The sequence below is a fragment of the Triturus cristatus genome, chromosome 3_2 (assembly GCF_964204655.1).
Source record: "Triturus cristatus chromosome 3_2, aTriCri1.1, whole genome shotgun sequence".
Classification (NCBI taxonomy): domain Eukaryota; kingdom Metazoa; phylum Chordata; class Amphibia; order Caudata; family Salamandridae; genus Triturus; species Triturus cristatus.
In genome coordinates, this window is record NC_140584.1 from 818,575,915 (window position 1) to 818,601,317 (window position 25,403).

General features: G+C 47.4%; 1 protein-coding gene across 2 annotated transcripts in view; it reads left to right on the top strand.

Annotated features, from left to right (window-relative positions):
* The window catches only part of ALS2 (alsin Rho guanine nucleotide exchange factor ALS2), a 1,262,853-nt gene extending 1,247,413 nt beyond the window's left edge, over positions 1 to 15,440 (top strand). For both annotated transcript variants that reach the window (XM_085648975.1, XM_085648976.1), the window contains exons 33-34: positions 12,217 to 12,313; positions 12,689 to 15,440. In XM_085648975.1, the coding sequence (XP_085505101.1) occupies positions 12,217 to 12,313; positions 12,689 to 12,727 (136 nt within the window). In that variant the 3' untranslated portion in view covers positions 12,728 to 15,440. The remainder of the gene's footprint in view (positions 1 to 12,216; positions 12,314 to 12,688) is intronic.
* The last annotated feature ends 9,963 nt before the right edge of the window (positions 15,441 to 25,403 follow it).

Consider the following 25,403-nt stretch of genomic DNA (forward strand, 5'->3'; position numbering starts at 1 on the left):
GAAAGATATGGTTTAACCTATTTGCTAGTACTTTAGCGATAATTTTGGCTTCATTATTTAGGAGTGAAATTCGGCGATATGAGGAGCATAATTCTGGTGGTAGTCCTGGTATTAGGAAGACCACGATTTCTGCGTGTCTCCAGTCCAGGGGCAGGCATTTGTTCTCCATGGCTTTGTTAAGGGTCGCAAGGTATCGAGGGCCCAGTATTGTTGCGTGCATTTCAAAGAATTCAATGGGGAATCCATTCAGTCCAGGGGATTCACCTGATGCCATGTCTGCCACGGCTGTGGCCAATTCCTCCTGTGTGATGGGCTCCTTGAGCGCGACTTGTGCAGCTATGGGCAGCGCCCTGGGTGGGATATCCCAGAAGAAGTCCTCTCTTTGCGATTCAGTTAAGACTTCATACTTACTGTAAAGTGTTTGGTAATACTCAGCAAAAAAATTGCGCAATGCATGATGAGCCAGTGTTCCTTGAAGTGATGGTGGGTACATGGACTGGTTTTAGGGCACATTGGCATAACCTATGTAGGAGTTTCCCCGACTTATCCCCCCTCTGGTACATCCTGCTTTGTGTGGCTTGCCATATACGTTTAGCCTCATCTAACTGGATGCTTCGGTATTGTCGTTGTAATGCTCCTAATTATCGACAGGCACTGTCTCCTATGCGTTCTAGCGCCTGCTACTCAGTTTGTATGATCTGGGCTTCTAGTTGTATTAATGTCAGCCGTTTTTCCCGTTTAGCAGCAGTATTATGGCTAATATCGAAGCCGCGAATGGTAGGCCTCCCATAAGATGGTGGGAGAGCTAGCTGTTGTCTCATTTAAGTGAAAGTATTCTGTCAGGGTTTTATATAGGTTAGTTTTACAGCTCAACTTATGTAAGTGCCAGGGTGAAAGGCGCCAATCCATTGGGGATCGTTGGGGACCAATTTTGAGTAGTAGTTGGATAGGGTAATGAACCTCTAGGGAGGATGTCCGTTCCTGTCAGTCGATGTATGTGTTCGCTAGTGATGAATATATCATCTATTCTGAAAAACAACCCGTGAACTGTCGAAAAGAACGTGTAACCTGCAGCATCTGGGTGAGTACTTGCCACGTGTCCGTCCAACCTAACGCACTCACCACAGGTCCTATGTGGGATTCCCTGAGTGTATGTTGTGTGGTTGTAGGTCAACCTCTGTCTAGGTTTGGATTCATAACATCATTCCAATCGCCTCCTATCAGTGCACGGCCATCTGACATTGAGCTCCATAGATCTATAATTATTCCCGAGATCGTGTGGCTAAGTCGCGGTGGGGCGTATACACTACCCAGAACTATTGGCTCTCCTTTGAGCACAAAGTGTATAAATATAAAGTAAGACAGTATGCGGTGAATCAAAATAGCCACCCCTCTTGAACCTCTGACAAAACCGGAATGGAAGACTTGAATATAGCTGTAGCGGGCCAAGCATGGCGCCTTAGATCCCAGCAAATGTGTTTCCCGTAGTAGTAGAACATCTCCCCCCAGGCGTTTCGTGTGTCTGAGCACAGCCCTTTGTTTAATCTTGTCTCAAAGACCTCTGACATTCCAGGTGACTACCGTAACGGTCCCCATGTGGTTTACTATATTAGAGTGTGTTGTCATGTGGTGTGACAGTCTGAATTGCGAAATATAGGGCACCGACAACTAAGAATATTCACACTGCACAGGCACTACAAGAACCATACCATAAAGCATTTTGAAAACTGTATATCCCGCCTCCCACCTCAGTACCTCAAAAAACAATGAAGCATCTGTTGCAGGCAGCTCCTATCCCAACTGGGGATGAGGTCTGAAACAATCCACGGAACCCTAGAGATCCCATCCCTAATAAATGTCCAAGGGATCTGCATCAGTCAATTCATAAGTATGTAGCCCTTCTTCATGCCAGTAGAAATTTTTATTAGTCAGACTCCACTGTTCATTTCCTGATATAGCATAAGCTGTCCGTTGGAGGGCGAGCATATTTTATTTGCTCTGTGTCTACTTCCGCTTGTCGGTGCGGGAGCGGGATCGCCGGATGGACCAGGATCTATGTCATTGTTTATCCATTTGGTTTTGGACTTGGTGCAGACACGGATGCCCAGAGGAGGAATCAGAGTCCCGGGTTGGTGGCATATGAGGTTTAACAGATCGATGTTAATCTGCCCATTGGAAGACCTCCTCCAGAGTATCGAAGAATATGGTGCTGTTTTTATAAGTGATTTTGAGTCGGGCCGGAAAAATTAGCATGTAGGGGATTTGTAGTTCTTGAAGGCATGATGTTGCAATTGTGAAAGACTGTCTTTGCTGCTGAACAGACTTCTGTATCGCGGCTTGCCCTAAAATGACGTCTCGATCGTGATAGTTTAGTGTCCGTGCAATTACAGGCCGAGGACGGGCGCCAGGTGGTGGCCTAGAGGCGAGGGCCCGATGGGCGTGTTCTAGGATGAAGCAAGGGGAAAGCTTTCCATCAAGGATCCAGGATTTAAGCCACTGTTCCAGAAATTCGCACATGTCGGTGGCCTCACATCCATCCGGAAATCCCGAGAAACGCATGTAATTGCGGCAGGCCCGCCCCTGCTTTATCCTCCATTCGTGTAGAAAGGCCACGGGTGGGAGTTTCAAGAGTTGTGACAGGTTTTGTAAGATAGTGATGGTATCTTCTGTACCAGAGATCCTGTCTCCACCTGCGTCACACGGGCCGCGACATTACGTAGATCCTGTCATAAAATCAGGGCATCTGCGCCTACAGCACCTATTTCGGCATCAAGCATATCTCGTGACTGCGTAATCGCATCTAGGATTGTGGCGGTGTCCGTGCCAGCGGCGGGATGAGCACTTAAGGTTATGGAGCTGGCGTTTCCATTGGTAAATTTGTCCATTGTGCTCTGTTTTGTTCCAGAACCAGTAGTCGAGCCCTTGGACATATTGGCATGTGATGTGGGCAAACACCCTGTGGGTAGCGCAGTTTCAGGCACCAATGGAGCAATAGTTCATGCTAGCTGAGGGTATGCACTGTATTGGGTATCAGGCACTCAGGGGGGTTTCCCCCACCCACAAGCTGCACCGGGACCTAGCCCGGCCACCTCCGCAGGTGAGGTACCACCCCGTCATCCCTAACGGGCGCTCCCCTTAACTCAATAATGATCCACTGCAGGATTAGGGCTGTTACCTTCGGTCACTTACGTCTGCACTCAGTGGAGTCTGCAATGAGATGCTTTAGGCACCCATAGCTGGCACGATTATGTAGTATATTGAACGGCTACAGGAGCTCAGCTAAGTCGTGTCCGCCATGATGGACTGCTTGGCCGCGCCCCCGGCCATAACTTTTTCAATAAGAAACACCTGTATATAATTCTGGAGCTCTAGACTCTTAGTTTTATTACTCTCAGTGATTTTTTATAATTTAACAAAAGACAACACATTAATGATCTTCACAAACAAACAAAAGTCAACTAAGTCATTCTGTTCTGATGGATACTTCTAACCACAGATTCATCAACTTTAGAATATCCCAATGTGCTAGACTAAATCCGGAAGATTTTTCTGCATAGCGAATGCATGCTGGTAGATGGCATCGTGTGGCTCCACATGAATCTTGTTGCCCCGCGAAAGTGGCGGTCGGAGTTGCCACCCTATCGCACTGACATCAATTCCTTTCTTTCCCACTTTTGTGCATGGAGCCGGAGCTAGCTCCTAAAACTTTCTTGTCAGTTGATGAGTTTTTCCTCAAAACTCTTTTACCAGTGTGCAAGAAGATATCTCCCCTCCTAAAACTAAAGGGTTGTAATCTTGATCTGTGGGGACTGTAGCAAACCGATGTCTGTGACAGATCCCCACGTTGTGTGTCTCTAGTGTTTGGGTTAGGGGCACAACTCCAAGTCAGGCAAGGAATGTGCCCTGAAGGCGATTTGGCATCGCAAAGCCAAGCTCTAGATCACCAAGCACTGAAGGAAGTTGTGTAAGTCCCTTTTGAAGTTGAGGGCGGAGGCCTATTCCCATTCTTGGGCAGACCTGCAGCACATCATTTTCTTGGTCCAAGTCTTTGTCCAAGTAAAATTCTCAGAAGAAGCATAAGAAGGCAAACTCGTCCCATTCTCACCACTCTCTTTCTGAAAAGTTGCAAGGACATCAAGGTGCCCCCTGTTCTCATGGTCTATACTGCCATCCCCAAGATCCACACTGTTTCCTGCCACATGAATGCCTGCCCCGATGCTGCTGACAGATGTAGTTCCTATTGAGTTTGTCACATCCTGGAACAGTTCTGATTCACCCAGCACCAGCTCAGTCTTGTTTTGATAAGACAGTACCTTTACCTGGGAGCTGACCTCCAGAACTCTAAAAACCTTTTGGATCAGACACTGACCAAACGTAAACATCTTTTGGTGACTATGAAATTACCCCCACAATATGATGATGTCAATTTCTATTTGGACATACAAGAGGCCAGTGATTGGACCCTTTCCCTGACATAGGGTTGGGTTTTCTCCATGGTCCTTCAACTGCCTCATTTTCTGTAGTCATCAGAAAAGCAGCTGAAGTCATTAGAATGCAGCTGAGGTCCAGGATTCACATGTGCCCTTCTAGTGAGTTGAAAACCAGTGTCCTTACTGGCGTTTTGTAGCCTGGGCAGGCTTCGACCAAGTCCTTGCTGCCATTCAGCTATGGCCTGATTTGACACTCTCATGGGTACCTGGGCTTAGCCTTTTTCTTGGCTACCTGTGAATAGATAGTACAACACCACAGACCTGCTCCAGGTGACTGATTTCCTGATGGAACACCTTCCTGCTGAGAGCCTCATAGTTAAGTCAATTACTATCAAGGTTAATCTCTAGTCATTCCCTACGACCTCACTCCCTCCCAACTGACAAAGTCAAAGAGAATTGAGGCATTCAGGAAACAAATGTTCTCCTCTGCTAGCCTTTCCTATTAGACAGTCAAGGCCAGATGCTTGCTGGACAGTTGCCCTCACACATTATGGGGCATGGTCACCGAGATCTTGCTGGCAGTTCTAAAGGAATTCTGTGCCAACCTGGTTCAAAGTGTTCCAGATGGCAAGGACCCTGCCACATATGTTATAACATCAGGACTGGATACTACTGATTGCTTAGGTAGATCACAGGCTTATCGGCTGACGTTCAAGCATCATTTATGGATATTCCCTTTTGATGGCTCTTGCGTAATTAATGAGAAGACGGATTCTGCACTAGAGCGCTTCAAAGAAAGCAGAACAACAGTGCACTCCTCTGGTCTCTCCATGCCCGCAAGGCAGTATCCTCAAATGTGTCACCCCTTTCAAACCATCGCCAAGGGTTTTGTATACAGGCATTGCCAAGACTCTTTGCCCTAGAAACTGGCACCCCGTCCTGCCAGGGTGCGGATTGGGGCTCTAGTAGACAATATCTAGTTCCTCAGCTCCATTGAGCCTCCCTGTCCCACTGGATCTTCCATCAATAGAGTCCATATAAGCCCTCTCCGGAGGCACTGACGTAATTTATTTCCTTTCTGCACTTCCCTGCAGATCCAGGGAGCGGTACCTCTGGCCATTTTTTGCCTACCTCGTTGTTGTCGACAAAACAGTGTGCTTTTTTATGGTTATCTTCGGGGTCCTGTGAAGTTCGATGTCAATCCTGCACCCTTATCCTATTTGCATGTGGTGTCTGGGCGCGCACCCTGATTCCGAACGGTGCGGCTCATGTCTTCAGCTTTGGTCGTCCACATTTCAGGAGCGTCGCATGACACTTAGTGGCACGGTGGGTGAAGGACCCTTGACGGTCGATTTCCTCTTCTCCCTCCAAGGACTGCTCAAGGGCCAGCTCCCGGATCCCTTCATTCTCGCTGTCATCTGGTAAGTCCCGCTTTAGGCGATCATGCCGCGCCTTCCTCCACTTCACCACATGCACGCAGTGTCCCTGACACAACACCTATCCCTCTGATTTCGGAGTCGAAACTAGAATCTGTCCCGTGCCTTCCGTTGTTTCCCGGTGCTGAGGCGACTCTGGCTCAGATTAGGAATACTATATGTCTCGCCATGCAATTTTCAGTTTTCAGCATCCCTCTGGTGCACATCATGGCCCCACGGAGGTCAGTGATGCCTTGACTGACTCCAAACTGGCAGGACCTCCCTCGATGTCAGTGAGGCCTGTATCCGTGATCAACACTTTATCGGCTCCGGTTAACAGTCCTGGGATGCTGGTGTTGGATCCAGCAGCGCCAATCGCCCTTAGTTTGTCTCTCCTCCCTGACTGAATTGTCGTCTCTTCAACGCCGCTCAATGTCAGGAACGACGTTGGTGGAACAATTGATTTTGTGCTGCCCCCTGCTATTTTCCTCTTGGAACACAGGTATTTTGGAAATGTCAGTGATGACGTAACTGACATTTCTCAGCCTCTTCCAGAGTTTCATAGGGTGTCTGACCTTAGTGATGCTAGTGGCCTTGATTCTTCCCCATCCTCTGGCCTGTTTTCTCCTCCTAGCCTTGCCTCGGAGGCTAGCTCAGCTTTTACTGAACTTTTGCAGAGAGTTGCTGTGGTTCTGGGGCTTCTGCCTTCTTCTGTGGAGGTGGCAATTGATCCCCTACTTGGGGTGCTTCATGAGGGCAGATGAGAACTGAACCTGTGTTCCCCTTCAGTGAAGGTCTCTTTGATATTCTGGTGGGCGCTTGGGCTAAACACGTTTCAAGGGCCTCCGTCGACCATTCTAAATCTCATAGGCACCATCCTACCCCACGAGACCTGCTCTGCCTTTTCCATCAGCCTACTCCGCGCAGCTTTGTGCTTCAGGCTGCTACAGCCTCTCCCGACATCAGCACTGTGCCTGACGTCCCTCCAGACAAGGAGTCTAAAAGTCTAGATGCTGTTGGTCAATATCTCTTTTCTGCCACCAGCTCCTCTTTGCGGTCCCTTAATACAACTTGTGTTTTGGGCTATTTTTCTCATGTTGTGGGATCCGGTCTCGTGCCTTCTCCCCTCTGTCCCTGATGACTCCCGGGACACACTCAGTCTGCTAGTTCAGGATGGCATTCAGGCAGCTAAATCGCTAGTTCGTTGTGGCATGGATACACAGGTTCCATCGGACAAGCCATGGCCCTTTCAGTAGCTCTTCGCTGGTGTGCCTGGCTACGCACCTCTAGCTTCTCTGAGGCTGTTCAGTCCGCCTTAGTGGAGATGCTTTACGATGGTCAATACCTGTTTGACTATAAAGCTGACTCCACTTTATGCAATTTTTGGAATAGTTTGAGTGGGGTGAAATCTTAGTCCCTGATAGCTATACCGTCCTCTTATTCCCCCGTACTCAGTCTGGCCGAGGATGGTCTCCTTCATTTCTTTTCTGCTTGAGCCATTATGGAGTTGGGCCAGTTGGCTTCTTCTTTACACTTGTCACGTCCAAGTGGCATTAAGTGTGGTGCGCCTGCCCCGGATGGTATTTTCTTTTCTTGCATTCTTACCCTGTTGGTGACCGTTTGTGGTCCCTGGTTGTTTTGGGACGTGCCTTATTTTCTGTCCCTGTTTAGTTTCTACACTAGTGGCTGCACAATGTTCTCTTGCTTTTTCTAGCGAAGTTCTGATTGGGGTGTTTTCATGGTATTGTGCGGATGCACTGTTGCCTTGTTCACTGTCCTACAGGGTACTTCATCTGTATGCCTTACAGGTATTCCTCCATATGTTTCTGACACCATAGAACTCCTTATAGTGGAATCCACATGCCGTGCTTGGTGTACCGGTGAAAGACGGAAGATAGTGCACGGGGTTCTTCTTGCCCTCCCCCACCTGTTTAAGTGTTTCTCCACACTAGCCAGGGGGTTCTTTCCTTCCACTCTATCTGGTGCCTTCTTTCCTAGCAAAAGCAAGGGACAGGGCATGGTTCTTAGCCTAAGGTGCATTGTCTGTTGGTGACCTAGGAGGTGTCCTTTCTTTCTCTCCTCAGGCATTAGCACTTCTTGTGCTAGTTCTCGCTATACGCGAGCAAGATAGGCTCCTGCCCTCCCTCCTTTTTAGGTCGAGCCTAGCGCAGTGCACATGCGCTTCTCTAAGAGAGGACCTTTAGAAATAGTTCTGCTCTTTTCCACACACTCGTGCATGTGGCGGCATCCAACTTGCGGGAGCGAGCAGCGGCGCGCAGGGGCCATCTGTTTGTAATTAGCGTGGCTGCGCGCGCTTTACTCTCGGTCCCCTGGTACTGCCTGTGCTAACATTATAGTTTTTACATGTAGACAATGATGTTAACCAAGAATCGACACAAATGAATCTTTAAAATGATCGACACATTTGATTAGAGGCTGTGTTAGGAAACATGCATTTCGGGCTGTCTTAAACATACATTGCAGGCTGGCTTTATACTACGGTTTTCAGTGGTATTTTGAGCGGACAGTTTCCCCGTTTTATTTCATATGCACATGATGCCTTCTGTTCTCGCCAGAAGGAATGTGTTTTTTACAGACCGAGGGCCATATCGGAGGTTTTGAGTGAAAGAGCTGGGTCAGGTAGACTCCAATTAATCAGATCAGTGGAATGGAAAAGTCCCAGAATTGTCGGTTCAAGAAATCTTTACTAATTATACTTGTAGCGGGAAGCAGGCCGCAGTTTCATCGTGGTATAAACTGACAAATACTGCGCCCGCACGTCTCTTCATCTGTCTGGCACTACATCGGCATTACTCAAAAACCAAAAGCAGACAAAGATAACCGGAACTTTTAGCTCTTTAATTTATTTGGAGGTGAGGGAATTACTTCTGTAACGCCAGAAGCACTGTGTATAATACATATAGCAAGAATTCGGTGAGCAATAGAAATGGGAGGCCATCGTCCAAGTCTGGAAATAAAGGCTTTTTTCTGTCAAAATGACTGCCAGTACTGTATTTGGAGCTTGGAGCTGATTTCATTTCCCAAAGCATTCGCCAAATCAGTACATCCTTTGAAATAATACTGTTGTTCCTTTTTACAGATAGCATGGTTTGCCTTTGCAGCAGAGGGCTCCTCCCTGACATTGCCACAATGTGGCACTGGAAAATAGTAACAAGAGGTTTGTGCTACAGGAGGGTATACGAAAAAGTTAAGTGAAAGGTAGCCTACAGGCTTAATTTTGTTTTGCTTGCAATCTCCCTAACAACAACCACATAGCCACCAAGTACTATGCCTAGTAAAACCTGTAAATTAGGTCAATGCTTGTTCCTTAGGCTCCTTGCAGACATGCCTTGTCCATATCTTGGCATTGGTGGTCTACTCAGCTGACCCTTTCTCTTCTATGCATCTGCATGGCTTGTTTTAATCTGCTTCTGCCTTGTGCAGAGCTACTGTTGCTTTTCACTTTTGGATTTGAGACGTTTCCATGATGCCTCTGATACCAACCTCAAAGTTTTGTTCCTGGCCATGGCTGGTCTGTTGGGGATTTATGGCTATTTTTCATCTTCTGTTTCTTCTCTGACATGGGTGTCTTGACCACTCTCTCTGGGTTGATTTTATGCGGAGGTTGGTGTTCCCTTGGTTTTCTTTTACTTCTTGCGAGAATGGCTACGCCTCCACCCCTTGGGGTGGGGATCTTGCGGGGAGGGAATAAGGGGGGTTTATTTCCCTTGTACTAATGAGCATACCAAATACAATCTTGGGTGACCACAGGATCCTCACTCACCATGTAACTTGGCTTGTTGGCTGGGCATGGGTTTATTTTTCGCTGACCTCCACGCTTGTCAGTCAGTAGGCACTGCCTCTCCATCTGTTACTTCAGTTTTTACACTGGTTCCTGGGTTGTACCTTCAATTGTGGTGTTGGCATTCCCATACTAAGTTTTTTGGTTTTTGTTGCTGCGTCAGCCGGGCCCCTTCCCCGTCTGCTATTCTTTCTTTTAAGAAGGGGACTAGCTATCTGGTTAGGCATTACCTGTGTTCTTTATTTCTCTGTTCTAGCGGGGTTGTTTCTCCCTTGCTGTTTTCTTTTCAATGAACTCTCGAGTGCCCGATCGTAACCAAACATGTAAGCTAGTAATTAAACTCCTTGGCTTATAAAAACAGATAAACGTTTGTCTTTGCCATTGCTTGTATTTTCTTGCTTTTTATATCTGACCTACAATTACAGGTGTTTTTGATCCGCCCTCTTCATCCATTGGTCTGTTCTGTAGTATTCTCATGTTGCTTCTGCTCACTACAGTATAATGTATGGGGCAATGGGTCAGTGCATTTCAGCCATTGACTCTTTTCATTGTGAGCATTTTACTTGCCCACATGAGGCTAAGACGTAGTTCATTACAGTGACAGAGCTGGTGGTCCAGTCTCTGCTTTGCTTACATGTGTTTTTTGTAAAGGGCATTTTTTAAAACTTTTTTTAAACACATAAACACTACTTTTAGGCAGCAGCATGTTTACTTGTGGTTACTTTTAGTGTTTAATATGTTTTGCTTATAATTGCAAAAAAAGAAAAACATGCAAGCTTCCCAAGGTCAGTACTTACCAATGCTTTGCCAATGCTTGTTTCAAAGTTGGTTATAAAGTGTTTAAGTGACATTTTAACTGCCTGCAAATTTGAGTTCTTGGTTAGGTGATGATTTATTCTTCTCTCCTTCACAGTAATATTAAAATGTTTGCACAACTGAGCGACATGTGTTTTTAAAAAAATCACTAGCAAAACAGCCAAACTGGTGAATGTTTTTGGCATTTAAAATTAATTTCATTTTAATTCATGCAATTTTTATTGCAAGCATATTTCAGCCATGTTAGGTGATGACATATTTTCTTTTCTTTTTGTGATTATGCTTGCCATACAAATCTTTTTTTTTTAAAGTAACCATCGGCCAGACCTATTGACCTTGCCAATGTTTGTAGTTTCATCACAGTGATCGTCTATGAAAGTCACATTGTGTTGGTGTTATCTGTAGGCACATGTCTGAGGATTATGGACACATATGTTCCTTTCTTCACACTTAGATTGCAGCATCACACTAGATCTATCTCTATCTTCCTCTACCATGAAAATGAAGTCTAACAGCTTCTTTGATGCTCTGCCCACCCCTTTTCTTTCCCCATCTACTTGCTTGAATCCTCTCTACATGCTTTTTCTCCCTGCGGACCTGCTCTCTGACCAAAGATAGTTGCCTAACATGAACATATGCAGCGAACTGGTAGTGTACATCTCCTCCTCTTTGCCATTTGCTTAAGACCCTTTATCTTCAGGGGACCTCCATTGGAAATCATAAGCTGGAAGGAGAATCCAGATGGCCGTTGGGGTGGGTGGTGACTTTACAAGCACCACTTTAAGCCTCAGTGCATTACTCACACCTTCAGAGCAATATTTTGTATCAGTACCCGCATTTTACACACAAACAGGACGTGGAAGCCAACAGAAAGGAACACTGGGCTTTATAGTCCAGTGCCCATCTTCTCCCCAGTTAGTCATTCCCATATAGTGGCACTTCATTCTTTTTTTACTTTTAAATAGTAAACTCTTAGCTAATATATTGTTAAATAAGGGTTATCTTATTTCTTTATGTAATTTGTGAAATTCAAATTTCTGAGAAAAAATTAGGTCTTGAGTAAAGTTATTTGAAAACAAATGGGAAATGTGGATATTGGCTTTTTAGGTTCTCAATCCAGCATCCAAGACCTCACACCATAGTTTATAAAGGTATTGTTGGAACTTTTTAGTGTTACGTAGAATGTGGGATAATGGCTCACTAATTCCATGTGCCTCAATACAGTGAGTTACGGACACATCAGAGATTTTGAAAATCTGAAATATACTTTGTTTTGGATTTGTGTGCCCGGAATCATATATTAAAATTGGGGGTGAAAGAGGTCATGTCTGGTTTAACAGTCGAAGTCAGGGGTCTCCAACCAGTAGCTTGTGAGCTACTGTAGCTCTCCCGCTACCTCAGAGTAGCTCACCTGTGTGAAGCCCATCTTATTAAATTGAAAAGCTTTTGCTTAGTTGAATTAATATAGATATAAAAAAAATGGAGATGATACAACAGTAATAATACTAGTAGCTCTCAATGTGTTTAATTGAACATAAGTAGCTCTCAGTACAGAAAAGGTTGAAGACCCAAGATAGATATCAGTTTTCGTTTTAGGATATGGAACAGTCTGCTAGGTTGAAGGGGAATGTAGGACCTGGCTGGTAGTGAGATTCCAGGGGAAAAGTTTACTGTTAACAGAAGTGCAAACGGAAATGATATATGTATGGGCTATTAAATGGACTACCTCTTCAACTTATTCCTCTTGCAACAGAATCAGGAATTTGGGCTCCGAGGTTCACCTAATTGAAGACCTGATGGACCCGTATCTCCAGCATGGGGAACAGGGCATTATGTTTACGACCTTGAAGGTGAGTGTGGAACATTGGATGATCTGCAGTACAGACTGCAAATGTGAGTATACTGTATAATCTAATGTCATCCCATATAGCTTATAAGTCATGCAGTGGTATAATGGAGTGAGAATGAAACTTGTAAAACCATTTTTCTCATTCAAATAAGCTAATATTTCAGAAAGCTCAATTCTTATCTAATCAATATAGTATTGTACTACCAACAATTGAAGACAAGATTTGTTGGTGGCGCGAGGTAAGATTCTAAACTAAAATGAAAAAGTGTAGCGGTAGCATATGTGTTCCTCGTTAAAGTCTAACTCAAGTTCACAGATCCTCATTGCACATTGGCAGTAAAATGTGATTAATGAAACTGGATTTTATATCTTCTAGGCATGTTACTACCAGATTCAGCGTGAGAAGCTCACGTAGACATCTGCTAATCCTGGAAAAGACTCATTCACTGAGCAGAAGCTATTGAAGCCTGTATGGTTTTTTCCTGTAAAGAGGAGAGGTATCAGCAATCAGGGAGGAACATTTTCTAATCACCAATGCTGCTGAAATGATCGGTGGGAAAAGAAGCATTGAAGGAAGTCTGCTTAAAGATAGACTTGAGTGTAAAGCATCCAGCATCATTGGGTTTTTCAAGCTCAGCTCACTTGTTTCTCTCTACTGGAGGGATCATAAGACTGACTCAGAGTACTGAATGCCTCATAACTGGACTTCTTGCTTCAGGAGAACAATGCTCTGGAATCAAATGGATATTATCTTCCATGTTCATTTCAACTGATTTCAGCATGCATTGACAGCTGAGCCTCAGGCCATCATTGTAAGCACTTTGTGAATTTAACATTTTTCTTTGACCCTGATTTTATCCTTATGAAGGAAGCTGCAAGCATCTATTTTGGTTTTCATTTGGTCAAGTGTGGCCTTCAACAACATGAACATTTTTGGGCCAGCAGGAATGGTGTCTGTACAGGCCCAGCTCATAAGCTAAGAGACCTTTCAAACAATTTTTTTCATTTTTTTTAACAAGGACAATTTTGAGCTTCGTTATGTGTTTGAAGACCAGCGATGAACTTGTGACACACCTGGCATGACCTACTCTTGCCCCCTGCTACAATCCCATTATCTCAATTTCCGATAGATTCATTACCAGTTTGAAGACACAGGTGTCACCTACTGTTGTGGATAGTGTCACTACAAAGAGGGGGCTAAGGTGTAAAGCTCTGCATTTCAACGTGCCTCACATCAGCCTTTTGTCAGTGCTGTATGTGGGTTCAACATATATCGGTTCTCCGATAGATTTAATAATGCAGGTTTCGGGGTCTCACATGCAGAACCACCAACCCCCGGGAAGGTTTAACCACCATTAATCTATTCCGTTTACAGGTAGTTCTGCTGTAGCACCTAAATGGTATCCATGATTGCAGAAAAAACTTGCTTGTAACCATGTTAGTTTGATTGTTTCTGCTTTTCTAAAATAATCAGCATTCTAACAGACACTGACTGTCAGTCCCCATCTGCTAGGTCTCAAATTCGCTGCTGCCTTATGCAGAGGCATTTAAATTGATGATTCCTGGGCAACAACCGAGAAATTACTATTTAGCAGGTAATATAGAGTGTAATCCATTCAGGGCTGTGAGGGTTTTGGTAGGGAGTTGTACTAGGAAAGCTGGTATACATGTGTTCAAGTCCCTTTTTCCGGACAGCGTATGATTTTAGCAAATCTCCATATCTTTATTAATCGCCCAACTCCAGGTTTATTTGCCTACATTAGATATGGATCTGCATATATCAAAAGTAGTATTGCAGAAATTACTTCTAATGGTAGGCCCGGTTGCATGATTTTGCAGCCAGCCATCTGCCTGTAGATATATACAGTGTCCTGGGAGACCCATGCAGTGGTGAATATGCCAAAGACCCTTAAGCTGTGAATGGAATTGGTTGATGTCTGAATTAAGCTGGTACAGAACTGCTATATAGGAAACCAAAGTGCAGCTCTACTAGCTAATAAGATGTGTATTCCTTTGTGAGTACGCATACGTTGTGTCTCTGTGTACAACCCTCGGATTGTGCATCACATGGGGCTAGTCCTTTGAGACCACTACAGTTTGGCTGTGTTGAAAGCAAAGTTCCAGGTAGAGCTGTCCTCTCTGCGCTACTTCCACACTTTCCACCCTTTGCCCCCAGCACATTGTTCTAAACGCATACAAAGCAGGGCACTTTCTGTAAGCAGAGTTACCACTCAATAAGAAGTTTTCTGATTATTTAACGGACAGTCAAAATCCTTTAAGTGTAAACAGGTGTGTTTTATAAGAGTGTTCTGGTGTGTAGAGGCACAGACAGTTAATTGGGGCACTTATCACCAGGCTTACATGCCTTTATACCATTAAATGTTGACAGTATGTGTGTACAAAACTGCTGGAGGCAGAAACTCATATTTTGCACAATCAAAAACACAAGCAAGTTGACTGCCATTTATTCCCTATGTCTATTTATTCTATGTTCTACCCAAAACCACTGTATTTGACTTCCGTGAGTGTGAGATCACTCAAAATGGCTACCAGAAGTATCATCAAGCAATTCATGGAAATAGTTTCAAAATGTTAAGGTTGAATATAACAACGTTTCTCATCACAGCTACTATTACGGTTGCCTGCTGTGCTTTTAGAGTAAAGTTACAGATGGGGAAGGGTGGACCTGAATCTATAGTGTCTCCGACACCTACTGTTTGTGATGCCTTGTAAACTAGAGGTTTACTGTTATTTACACTGTATCCGCCAGCCAGGAACACAATTTCATTAGTTTGCACAAATATTTAAGTTAAAAAAAGCAAAGTGCCATACAGTGTTTGTCAAGTCACTGCCGAAAATGCTTTTGATGCAACATCCAGGAAAACACACTGGCACCCTGCTTATGACATTTAAGTGGTTAGCCAGAATGCTGATAGCGCGGGTGCGCAAAAACTACCAGATGCTTCAGATCCATTGAGAGCCTGAGGTATGGGACTGACTGAAAGGGTGGATTTTAAGTTGCTTGCAGAATTGTGTAGTGTTGATTGGAATTTTTTGACATGCGTATTCAAAAGAATTTTAGCTTTTAAAAAAATAAATGTATGTCATGATTTTATGGACATGTTCTAGGTGCTTCTCAATGAATCATTTTATTTGCCCACAGCATGCTTTATATCTTCACCAATTTCTGTTGCAGGTGTCCAGAAGCACATAATTGCATCTGCTTGTGTGGAGTGAGTGGCGCTTCAAATGGAATCAGGTTATCTAGCCACATAAATGTAGGACATGTTATCAATGTTGTGCAGATATCCAGTTTTCTGTTCTCCGTAGTTCCCACAGCTCTCTTTGAAAGTTTTTTTTTAAATTAATTAGTAGTCTTGAAATTGGTATTTCTACAAATAATATGTATCTGCTTTCAGAGAGCGTATGAAGGCAACTTTTACCTGAGGAGAATATTATGTTTTCATGGCACCAACATAGCTGTTCGCAGCGACAAGGCAGATTCCACTGTGGAGTGGTTCAAAGAGAGCAGAACTGCTGCATGCTCGCTGGGCTTGTCTTCCTCTCCTTGCTAGCTTCATCAGCGCTACTATTCCTTTCGCATTTTTGGCATAGGTACTCTATTCTTTCGCCCAGTTTAGCCTCAGCAAGGCGCCCTGCTGTTTGCTGCGAGGGCCGCAGCGTTAATTGACCCTACTGTCAAGATCATCGAGCCACTCAGCCTACTACTCACCCAACCCCTCTGCAGCTCTACCTGCTCCTAGTGAAGGACAGCCATCCATTTGGAGCCAAGATCCAGCGATTTTGCCGCGTTGGCAGGCCATAACATCATATTGGTGGTCCAGCAGATAATCCAGAAGGAGTACTCTTTGCCATTCATTGCCACTCTTCTGCACCTTCCACCATATCTGGAACGACTGACGGAGGACCACCTGACCGTCTTACGGCAGGAAGTGCAAGCCTCTTTGCTAAAAGAGCTATCAAGAGGGTGCATGTGCCAGAGGTAAGTTGTGGGTGTTATTCCCACTACTTTCTGGTGCCAAAGAAGAACAGAGGCCTACATCCTGTTTTAGACCTGCACTTTCTCAACTTCTTCTTCCAGAACGAAAAGATCAGAATGCTCACACTGGCCCAGGTCTTGTCTGCCTTCGACCCTGGAGACTAAATGGTGACACCAATTTCCATATACCCGCCCTGCAGGCCCATGGGCGCTACCTATGGTTTGTGGTAAGGCAGGAGCATTTTCAGATTACTGTTCTCCCCTTGGGTCTCACCAGCGCCCCTCGGTTGTTCAAAAAAGTGATGGTGGTGGTAGCAGCATACCTCCAGAGGTCAAAGTTACAGTCTTCCCCTACTTCGAGGTCTGTCCATTGAAGGCAGCATAGTCCCAGGCAGTCATCAACTACCGCCAGACTATGGCAAGACGCCTGTCATCTTTGGGGTTCACTATCAACATATCAAAGACACACCTGACTCCTGATATGCTCGCCTTCGTCAGAGCCTTTCTGGAAATGGTTCGGTTTCATGCCTTTCCCTGGGAAAGGATAGTCCAGGACATTCGGGCAATGATCTTGATCTTTCTGCCTCTGTTCTGGGATTCAGTGAGGTCGACTCTGAGGCTGCTGGGGCAGATGGCCTCCTGCATTCTGATGGTCATGCATTCCAGGTGGCATATATGGGTTCTGAAGTGTGATCTGAAATCTCAGGGGTCCCCACATCTAATGGACCTCTCCGCCCCACAACCAGATTTCGGAGGAGACTACAAAAGACCTGCAGGATGGTTGCTAGACTGCACTCAAGTCAGCAGCAGACCCCTCTCCCTACCCCAGCAAGAATTGACAGTGGTGACTGATGCATCTGATAGAGACGTCTAGCCGCAGTTTCCTTAACTTAGAATATCCCCAGGCGTCAGACTGGATCCAGAAAACCTTCTGCAGCAGTACCTCGGACGTAACGTCAGCGGAGCCATATATGCCCCTCCCGGCGTGCTGACGTCAGTTTTCTTCTTTTCCGCGTTCAAGCATGGATCCTGGAAAACCAGCAGTTCCTCGCCCTGGTTTTTGGGCCTACTCGACACCGTGGGTGTTGGGGGAGGGGTAGGGGAGGGGGGGGACAGTGTGCAAATGCCTTCCGGCTTTAAGGCTTGTGACGCCTGTGCGTGTCAGATGTCTGGCACTGAACCGCACCTCATATGTATGTGGTGCCTTGGCGTGCACCACGACTCCAAGGACTGTGACGCATGTCAACGGATGAAGCCGAAGTCCTTGAGGGAGTGGCGCATGAAATTGCTGGGTGCACGGAGGTCCGGTCCAGCTCCCTCCCATCGCCGCTCTTCTTCTCAGGATCGGGCTCGTTCCCGAGGCCGCTCCCGTGACCGCCGTGTGACAACAGGTAAGCGTAAGCACAGGCGTTGCTTACGGAGATCTTCTTCCACTACCCGTGCCGCTGCCGCCCATTCCTCTCACAATGAGCCGGGTGAAGGCGTACGGCATCCTCCGGATCCACCCTTTCCGGGTGTTGGGGCAACACGTGCCCAGATGGAGGCCTATTCTAAGGCACTCCAGGCTTGTTTTCAGTCGACCCCTCTCCCTGGTGCGTCTTCGGGCCCCACAGAAGTAGCAGGCACTGTCGCCGGGTCATCGTATGCGAACGTTTCCCCGGCACCGGCTGTGTGCGTCGACTCCGATTCCGGAGCCGACGCGACGCCCACAAGCTAGGGCCCAAAGCACAGCCCACCCCGTCATTCAGAGCATAGCCCTGTAGGGCTCCCTGCGCCGATGTCTGAGGCTACGCCGGCCTCGGCCTCGGCGCGGGTGCCAGCGACGCCGATCTCTGCGGTGTGTACTACCACAGGCTCTGCGCCGGCGCCTTGTGCTCACTCCAGAGAGGTTGTCGGCATCCCAACAACTCCGCTACAGCGCCGATCGTTTTCGGTTCCGGCATTAAGCCGGCTTCCCTTGGTGGCTGATCCCCCGACTCCTCGGGCGGCTGTAGGTCTCCCCCACGGTGTCCGTTGACGCCTGGGCTCCAATTTACGCCTCCTCCTGTGGATCTTGGGGCTTCCCTGGACTCCCCTGATCAAGGGGTCGGGGTGCAAGTTCCTTGTGTAGCCTGGCCTTCGGGTCAGTCTCCGCCTTCGCCACTCCTCATGTCCAGTGGTAGACTTAGCCTTCAACCGTCTCCTACTGACCATTTGTTATCACCTACTCGGATGGCAACTGAGTCTAGTGCAGCTTTCGCGTGAGCTATTCATGGGGCGGCTGCTGTGCTTGAACTACAGCCTCCTATGGTGCCTCTACTTTCTGATCCTTTATTGGATCTGCTCTATTTGGAGCCAATTGAAGTAGAACCTTTGCTGCCCATCGGGGACTCACTATTTGACACCCTGCGTGGCACTTGGTCCAGACCCTCTTCGGGTGACCCTGTTGATCGGGCTATTGCCCGCAGGCACCGCCCGGCACCAGGTGATCCTCTTTGTCTGTCTCTTCACCCGCCTGCACAGGACCTAGTTGTTCAGGCAGCTTTTGATTTGCAATCTTCATCTTCTTTACCATTGTTACCTCCCACGAGAGAGTCTCGGTGGCTGGATGATTGTGGTCGCAGGCTATTCGCCTACGCTGGCTCAGGCCTCCGGGCTTTAAATACAGTCTGTGTTTGCACGAGCATCTGCCGCTCTTTGGACTCGGTTGCTCACCTTTTCCCTTCTATTCCAGAAGGGTCACATACGGGATTGCTCCACATTCTTCTGCATGGAAGATGCATGGCGCAATTTTCCCTTCGGTCTTCCCTGGATGCAACTGACTATGGGACGGGTCCTCTCTCGCACTGTGGCTTTACGTCGCCATGCTTGGCTGCGCGACAGTCGCTTTCCTGATCATATTCGGGATGCCCTCAAAGATCTTCCGTTCAATGGAGTGGATCTTTTTTGACCGGCATGCAGATTCGGCGGTCTCCCGCCTTTTATCCAGCCTGCGATTACTCTTGTTGTCATGTTCTCGCCGTTATTTTCCGGAACCCGCCCTGATTCACAGGTTGGGTTTCGGCACTGGTTTCTCTTCATGGCTGGTTAGCCATTTCTCAGTTTGTTCGGCGCAGCCGGTTGGCTGCTTCCTTTCTTTTCAGTCCTCTGAATATGTGCTTAGCCCAAGAGGACACCCATATGGGTTTGCCTTACCCTACGTGGAGTATTTGTTGGCATTCGGTTCTGCCGTTGTCTTGGTACGCTCCTAGGAGTCTTTGAGCAGACCTCCTGCTCAAAGTCCCTGGTCTCTTCCTACAGAATTCCTTGTATAACTTGCCTTATTGCAAGTTGGGTTGGTCTGTCTGTATGGTATCGGGATCTGGCGTGGGACCCGTGCCGTGTAGTGTCTATCTCGCTCGTCTGGTGCACAGCCTGGTTGTGACGGTTCTTTTGCACATGGCAGCCTGTTTGCCGCTGTGCGGCCTGTTTCCTATTGCCACTATGCGGCTTGCTTGTTGTTGTTCCTTCTTGGTGCACCTGCACATTCTTGTTGGTCCTCCAAGCTACTGGTTTAGCAGAGGTTGTCTGTCATACGCGATGACCGCTTATCCTATAGCAGTGTCCTTGATCCCTGCTTTTGGTGGCCGCTTATCCTATAGCAGTGTCTTTAATCCCGGCTTTTTCCGGATGGGGATTTCCAAGCTTTGATTGGGTTCATGCTGTGCACTCTCTGAGGGGTGTCTTTTCCTAGGATTTACGCTCCTTCCATTCGGGGATGTTTACGTCTGGCCTCACTTTTGCCAGGGTAGTGCCTCGTTTTTCTCCCAATCTGTCTTGCGGGGGACTCTTGTTGGGTCACGTTTTCATTGTTTTAACGTTTTCCCGCCTGCTTTGGCTCCCATCGGTGCTCTTACCCGATGGGTTTGTGCAGGCTCTCTCCTTCATACAGTGTCCGTGTGTCCGGCCCCGTCCTACTTATTCCGCCAGTTCTTAAGGTGTCCGGCTGCCTGGAGCCCTTTTTGGGCCGCTGCCTTCTTCAGTTGGGTGCCTCTGGGCTGCTCTGCTGCCCTACACTAAGTCCTTGCATCCTTCATATGGCTCCAGGGTCCACACAACGTGCTTGGGGTCCTTCCTGTCTTCGCTCTGGTTGGTAATGCCCCACGGCTGGTAATCTGCCTTCACATATTATGGCACCATCACCTGGTCCAGGCTTGTCTTCTACTTTCGTGCTACCGGCATCTTGCGCCATAAATTGGCATTTTGCCACTTATGTTGCTCCTGTCTTACTGGTGTCGGTTTCCACAGAGCTCCTTTTCGCTGTTGTGCATACTAGGCCGCTATGCGAGGTCTCGGTCCTACCGGCTGCCGCCTCTCACGACTTGGCTACCATCGCTTCCTTCTACAAATCTCGCCATATCTGGAATATGGTTTCTTCTCCATGCTGGCGCTTTCTGGATAAGGGACAACTTATTGCCTCTGCTGTCCCACGTGCCTTTGCGGGTACAGGTTCCTCAGTGTTCTTTCACACTGTTTTCTTGGTCGACCGGTACTTGTTTAGGCTTCTGTCGCCACTTCAGATCCTGGAGATCTTTCCCACTCTGGGTGGGTTCATCTCCCTCTTTCAAGTCATTAACTTTCACTTCGCAACGGCCATTCTGGCTCTGGGCTTCTTTCTCTCAACCCACTTTCCATAAATGGATTCTTTCCGGCTGTTCGTGACAGCTTCTATTGCCTTTGCCTCCCACTGCTTCCGCTCCCTTTAGAGCGTCATGTTACCTGCGCTCTGTCCTCATTATGGTGTTAACTCACCTTATGGACCACTAAGTTCTTTCTAGAACTTCATGGGATTCAGTCGCAGACCGGCCTCCTCTGTGGGTATGGCTTTGGTATCTATTCTAAGTTAAGGAATCTGCGGCTAGACGTCTCTATCAGATGTACGAGTTACTTACCTTCGGTAACGATATATCTGGTAGAGACATAGTCTAGTCGCAGATTCCTTAACGCCCGCCCGTCCTCCCCACTCTGCGAGGACCTATTCGGGTTGGGGCCTTCTATTCTCGCCTCCCTTATGGTGGCTTGCCCTTTTGCAGAGTGTCATATTCTCTTCGCCCTAACACAGACTGCACCCCTTCTCAAGAGTGGGTGGTGTATTAATACGTTGTGTGTTCTTCCAAGCCATCGGCCTGGATTATACGGTGTGGAATCCGTTTCTGGATTTTTCTGTCTCTCATTCCCCTTCTCCATTGCCTTGGGGTTTTTGCCACCCCTGCGCCCTTTTACTTCAGATCTATTGGCTCTGTACATTTATGGGTCTTTGATTTATGTTCCGATGTCTCTTTCTGGTGACATCTTATGGTGAACTTTCATTACTCTTCTGTTCCACACTTGTTCACCGTCACGTTTTCCATTCTGGATGTGGTGTTCTATTCTCTGCCAGGTTGTTTTCCACATCCTTGTCTTCCTTTAACGTGGAATGTACCTTCGCTTGTGCAGGGTGACTTTTCAGAGCTCTGCCTCACCTGTCCATTTCTTCTATTTCTTCATCATTTTTGCACACTGTTCCCATTTTCTCACAGTTTTTTGGTGATGGCTCTGCGTTCTCATGCGGGAAATTTTCTCTGACGAAAACTGACGTCAGCACGCCGGGAGGGGCATATATGACTCTGCTGATGTCACGTCCATGGAAGACGTCAGGGCGGCGCCATGCGGCGCCGCTCCCCAACGGACAGAGGTGCTGCTGCAGAAAGTTTTCCGGATCCAGTCTGACGCCTGGGGATATTCTAAGCTAAGGAATCTGCAGCTAGACTATGTCTCTACCAAATACATCGTTACCGAAGGTAAGTAACTCGTACGTCACTTCTAGGTTATGGTGGCCACTTGAGAGAGGTGGAGATCAGAGGCTCCAGGTAAACCTTACAGAGTTGCGGATCATCAATTTGGCATTGAGAGCCTTCTTTCCATCCATCAAAGGAAGTCTGGTACAGGTGCTTACGGACAACACCACTGCCATGTGGTACTGAAACAAGGGTGGCAATTAGAGTCTCTACCAGAAAGAGCGTTGTGAGAAGTTGGCCTGATATATGATGTCACTAGTTCTAGTGTACACCTTGTATCAGTACAAACAACCCTTATGGTGATTGGTTGTAAAGTCAACCTTATAGACCAGCTATCCTAGTGGTAGCATGGACAAGAGCAGTCTTAGGCTAAACTCTATATGGCATGTGAAGCCAGCTGATATACCATTTGCAATCCCTTGAATACCAAATGAAAGGACACCACAACAGATATATTATAAAAATAGAATGTATTTATTCTAGTCAAAATACCCTCAGCACTCTTTATGAGATTAGAGGTAAGTACAACACAGTCTTATTTAAGCATACATAAGTCACACAGGTAAGTAATACAGTTAGGCCCTAGGGGCCACGCAAACCATATACTAAGTAAGTGGTATAAGAACCACTGTTACGAATACAGGTTAGGCCTAGGCCTAGGGAATCGCTGGGGCTACACTATCCTATCAGTTACTAGGCAGTGGGAGGCCCACGGGATTCAGGTCCAGAGTGGAAACACTCACGCGTAATGCGTTAAAGTCGATAGAAATAGTAGTAGTTAGAAATTAAGAGTTTTAGGACACTTCGGAAGGAACTAGGAGTTAGAGACTTGGAAACTAGACACTTGGATAGTCAATACCCTTGTGAGCACCGGAGTGCTCAAGTTACCTAGCCCATGGGCTGCGGGTGCATAGGTGTGAACTTGCGTCGGGTTTCGTCGTCGAAAGAGTGAAGAGTGTCCGGGGGATTCCAAGGATGGAATCAGGAAGGAGGATACCTGCAAGCAGAGGGGACAGAGTCTAGGTCACCAGCCAGGAGCCGGGAAGGGACCAGACGATGTCGTGAAGATACAGGTGAAGGGGTGAAGCTTGTCGCAGCAGCCACGGGTACCAGGAGGCGTCGAGGACGACCAGAACCAGGAGTCGAGCTGTCCCACGAGGGCTCTTGCTGTCGGCGGCGTCGATGTCGAGTTGGGACACAACAAGCCTTGGCAAGCGCAACCCACGCAGAATGAAGGATTCGCTTCTGTTGCAGACCAGGAAGGTCTGAGGTGCTTCTCTTTTGCAGGGAAGCAAGGGCCGGTCTGGAGGAGCCAAACCAGCGGTGGAAGGTGGAAGGTTCAAGGTTCGTCGTCACAAAGGCTACTAGCCAACGGGCAAGCATCCGGACAGACGCGTCGAGCAGGAAAATGCAGAAGGGCCCCACGCAGAACTCGTGGAGTGTGGAGGGCTGATCTTCGGTGCAGATGGTGCTCGGGGTTGGGGCTTCTCAATCCCCAGGGCACAACTTCGAGGATGCCTCAGAAGCTGCGCTGGAAGCAAGTCACCAATTTTCCCAGGTAGCCGGCCCCACATCTCTCGTCGCCTCCACGGATCTCAGCTTTGCTGTGGATGTGGATCAGGGTCAGAGAAGTCTGGAAGTCAAGGCGCTGGTCGGGCTCTGCAGTTGGTTCCTCGCAGAACGTTGAGCAAAGCAAACGGCAGGTCGCTTGATGGTGCCTGTTTGCGCAGGGTGGTCACTCCTTGGACACAAGGGAGATTCTTCAGTCTTCTTCCGTAGTCGAATGTCGAAGGTCCAGAGTTTCTGTTCAAGTTCAGTTTATCAGGATAATCCAAAGTCCTAGGGACTCAGCTCCCACTCTTATACTAATCTGGGGGGCTGGGTTACCTGCTAGGTCCCTCCTATGGGTGGGACCAGGGAGGGGGGTGGTTACACCCCCTTCCCTTTGTCCAGTTTCGCACCCGGACTGGGGCTGGAGTGCCCCAGCACCGGTTTGAACTGGACTATGCATGGGACACCTTGTGTGCCCCAGGCAGTGTCTCGTTTCATTCATCCCTCCCTGCCCCAATACACTAAGGCCTGTCTAGGGTGGTGCTTCCTTCCCAAGGCAGGAAGCCTATTGTCCAAGCCTCCCTCGCTGGAAGGACTCCCAGCAGCAGGAGGTCAGACTCGCGTCTGTGGCAGCAGCATCCATTTTGTGATGCTGGGGCTCTGGTTAACTTTAACCGGGTAGTAGGTCTTCAACATGTCTTCTCCCTCTAGAAGGGAGGAATACTATCCTCACCGCCAGAAATGGTGTGGGGGTAGTATTCCAAAGTGTTAGACACCTTACACGACATGTTTTGATGAAGCCAAACCATAGTTACCATAACCGCGAGGATTATAAGGCACTTTAGGAGTATATGGTAGGCGATATCATAGAACCGCTATAAGGACATGGTTCCGAAAGCTGGAGACAGGCTCAGCTCATGCTAGAGCACCATCTCACATGTTACCAAGCACTCTGCCTTCAGGATTGTTAAGGCCTGCCATAGGAGTGACTGATAGGTTACCCATGTGTCTATATATAAGGTAGGTATAGGAATACTACAGCCAAGCAAGGGGTGATTACACGACCTTGCCCCAGCTGAGTGATCAGCCAGTTGTGTCATAATGGAAGGCCAGCCAGGGGTGGCATAATACATGCTGCAGCCCCTGGTAGGTCTAGGGTACACCTATGCCCTGGGTACCTAAGGTACACTGTACAGGGTCCAAAAAGGTGATCCTTACCAATTGGGTTATGCACCTAAAGTGCATGGTGTGAATTTAGAGAGAGAACAGCTGGGCTGTGGGTCTGATTAGCAGGCCCACAGCCACATCTAAGTCGAAAACCAGTGAAGCAAAAGCAAAAAGTGGGGGTGAACATAGAAAGCAGACCCTACTCTCCTACAAGCGTTACCGAAAGTAACTTGCTCATCAATAATTATCCTTACTGTTTCAGAGGCATCACCCTTGGAACAAACTTCTCTCACCTTACCCATGTATGCTGGACAGTGCCAGTGATGCCATGCCTTTACCCCAACACTTTGACTGCCGCTTCTCAATGCTGTCAGAGGAGGCTATCATTTGGTACTTGAGCACTGGAGAATGATCTGGCAAAGACCAGCCTAGAGGCTGTCATGCTACCTATCCTTTCAGAAGCCTCTTGTTGAAGCCATTTCAAATTGAAACCACAGCACCAATAGCCAGATTTAGTTCTGACGCTTTCACATACAGCTTTTCGTGCTCTGTCTGCTCACACATACACACAAACATTC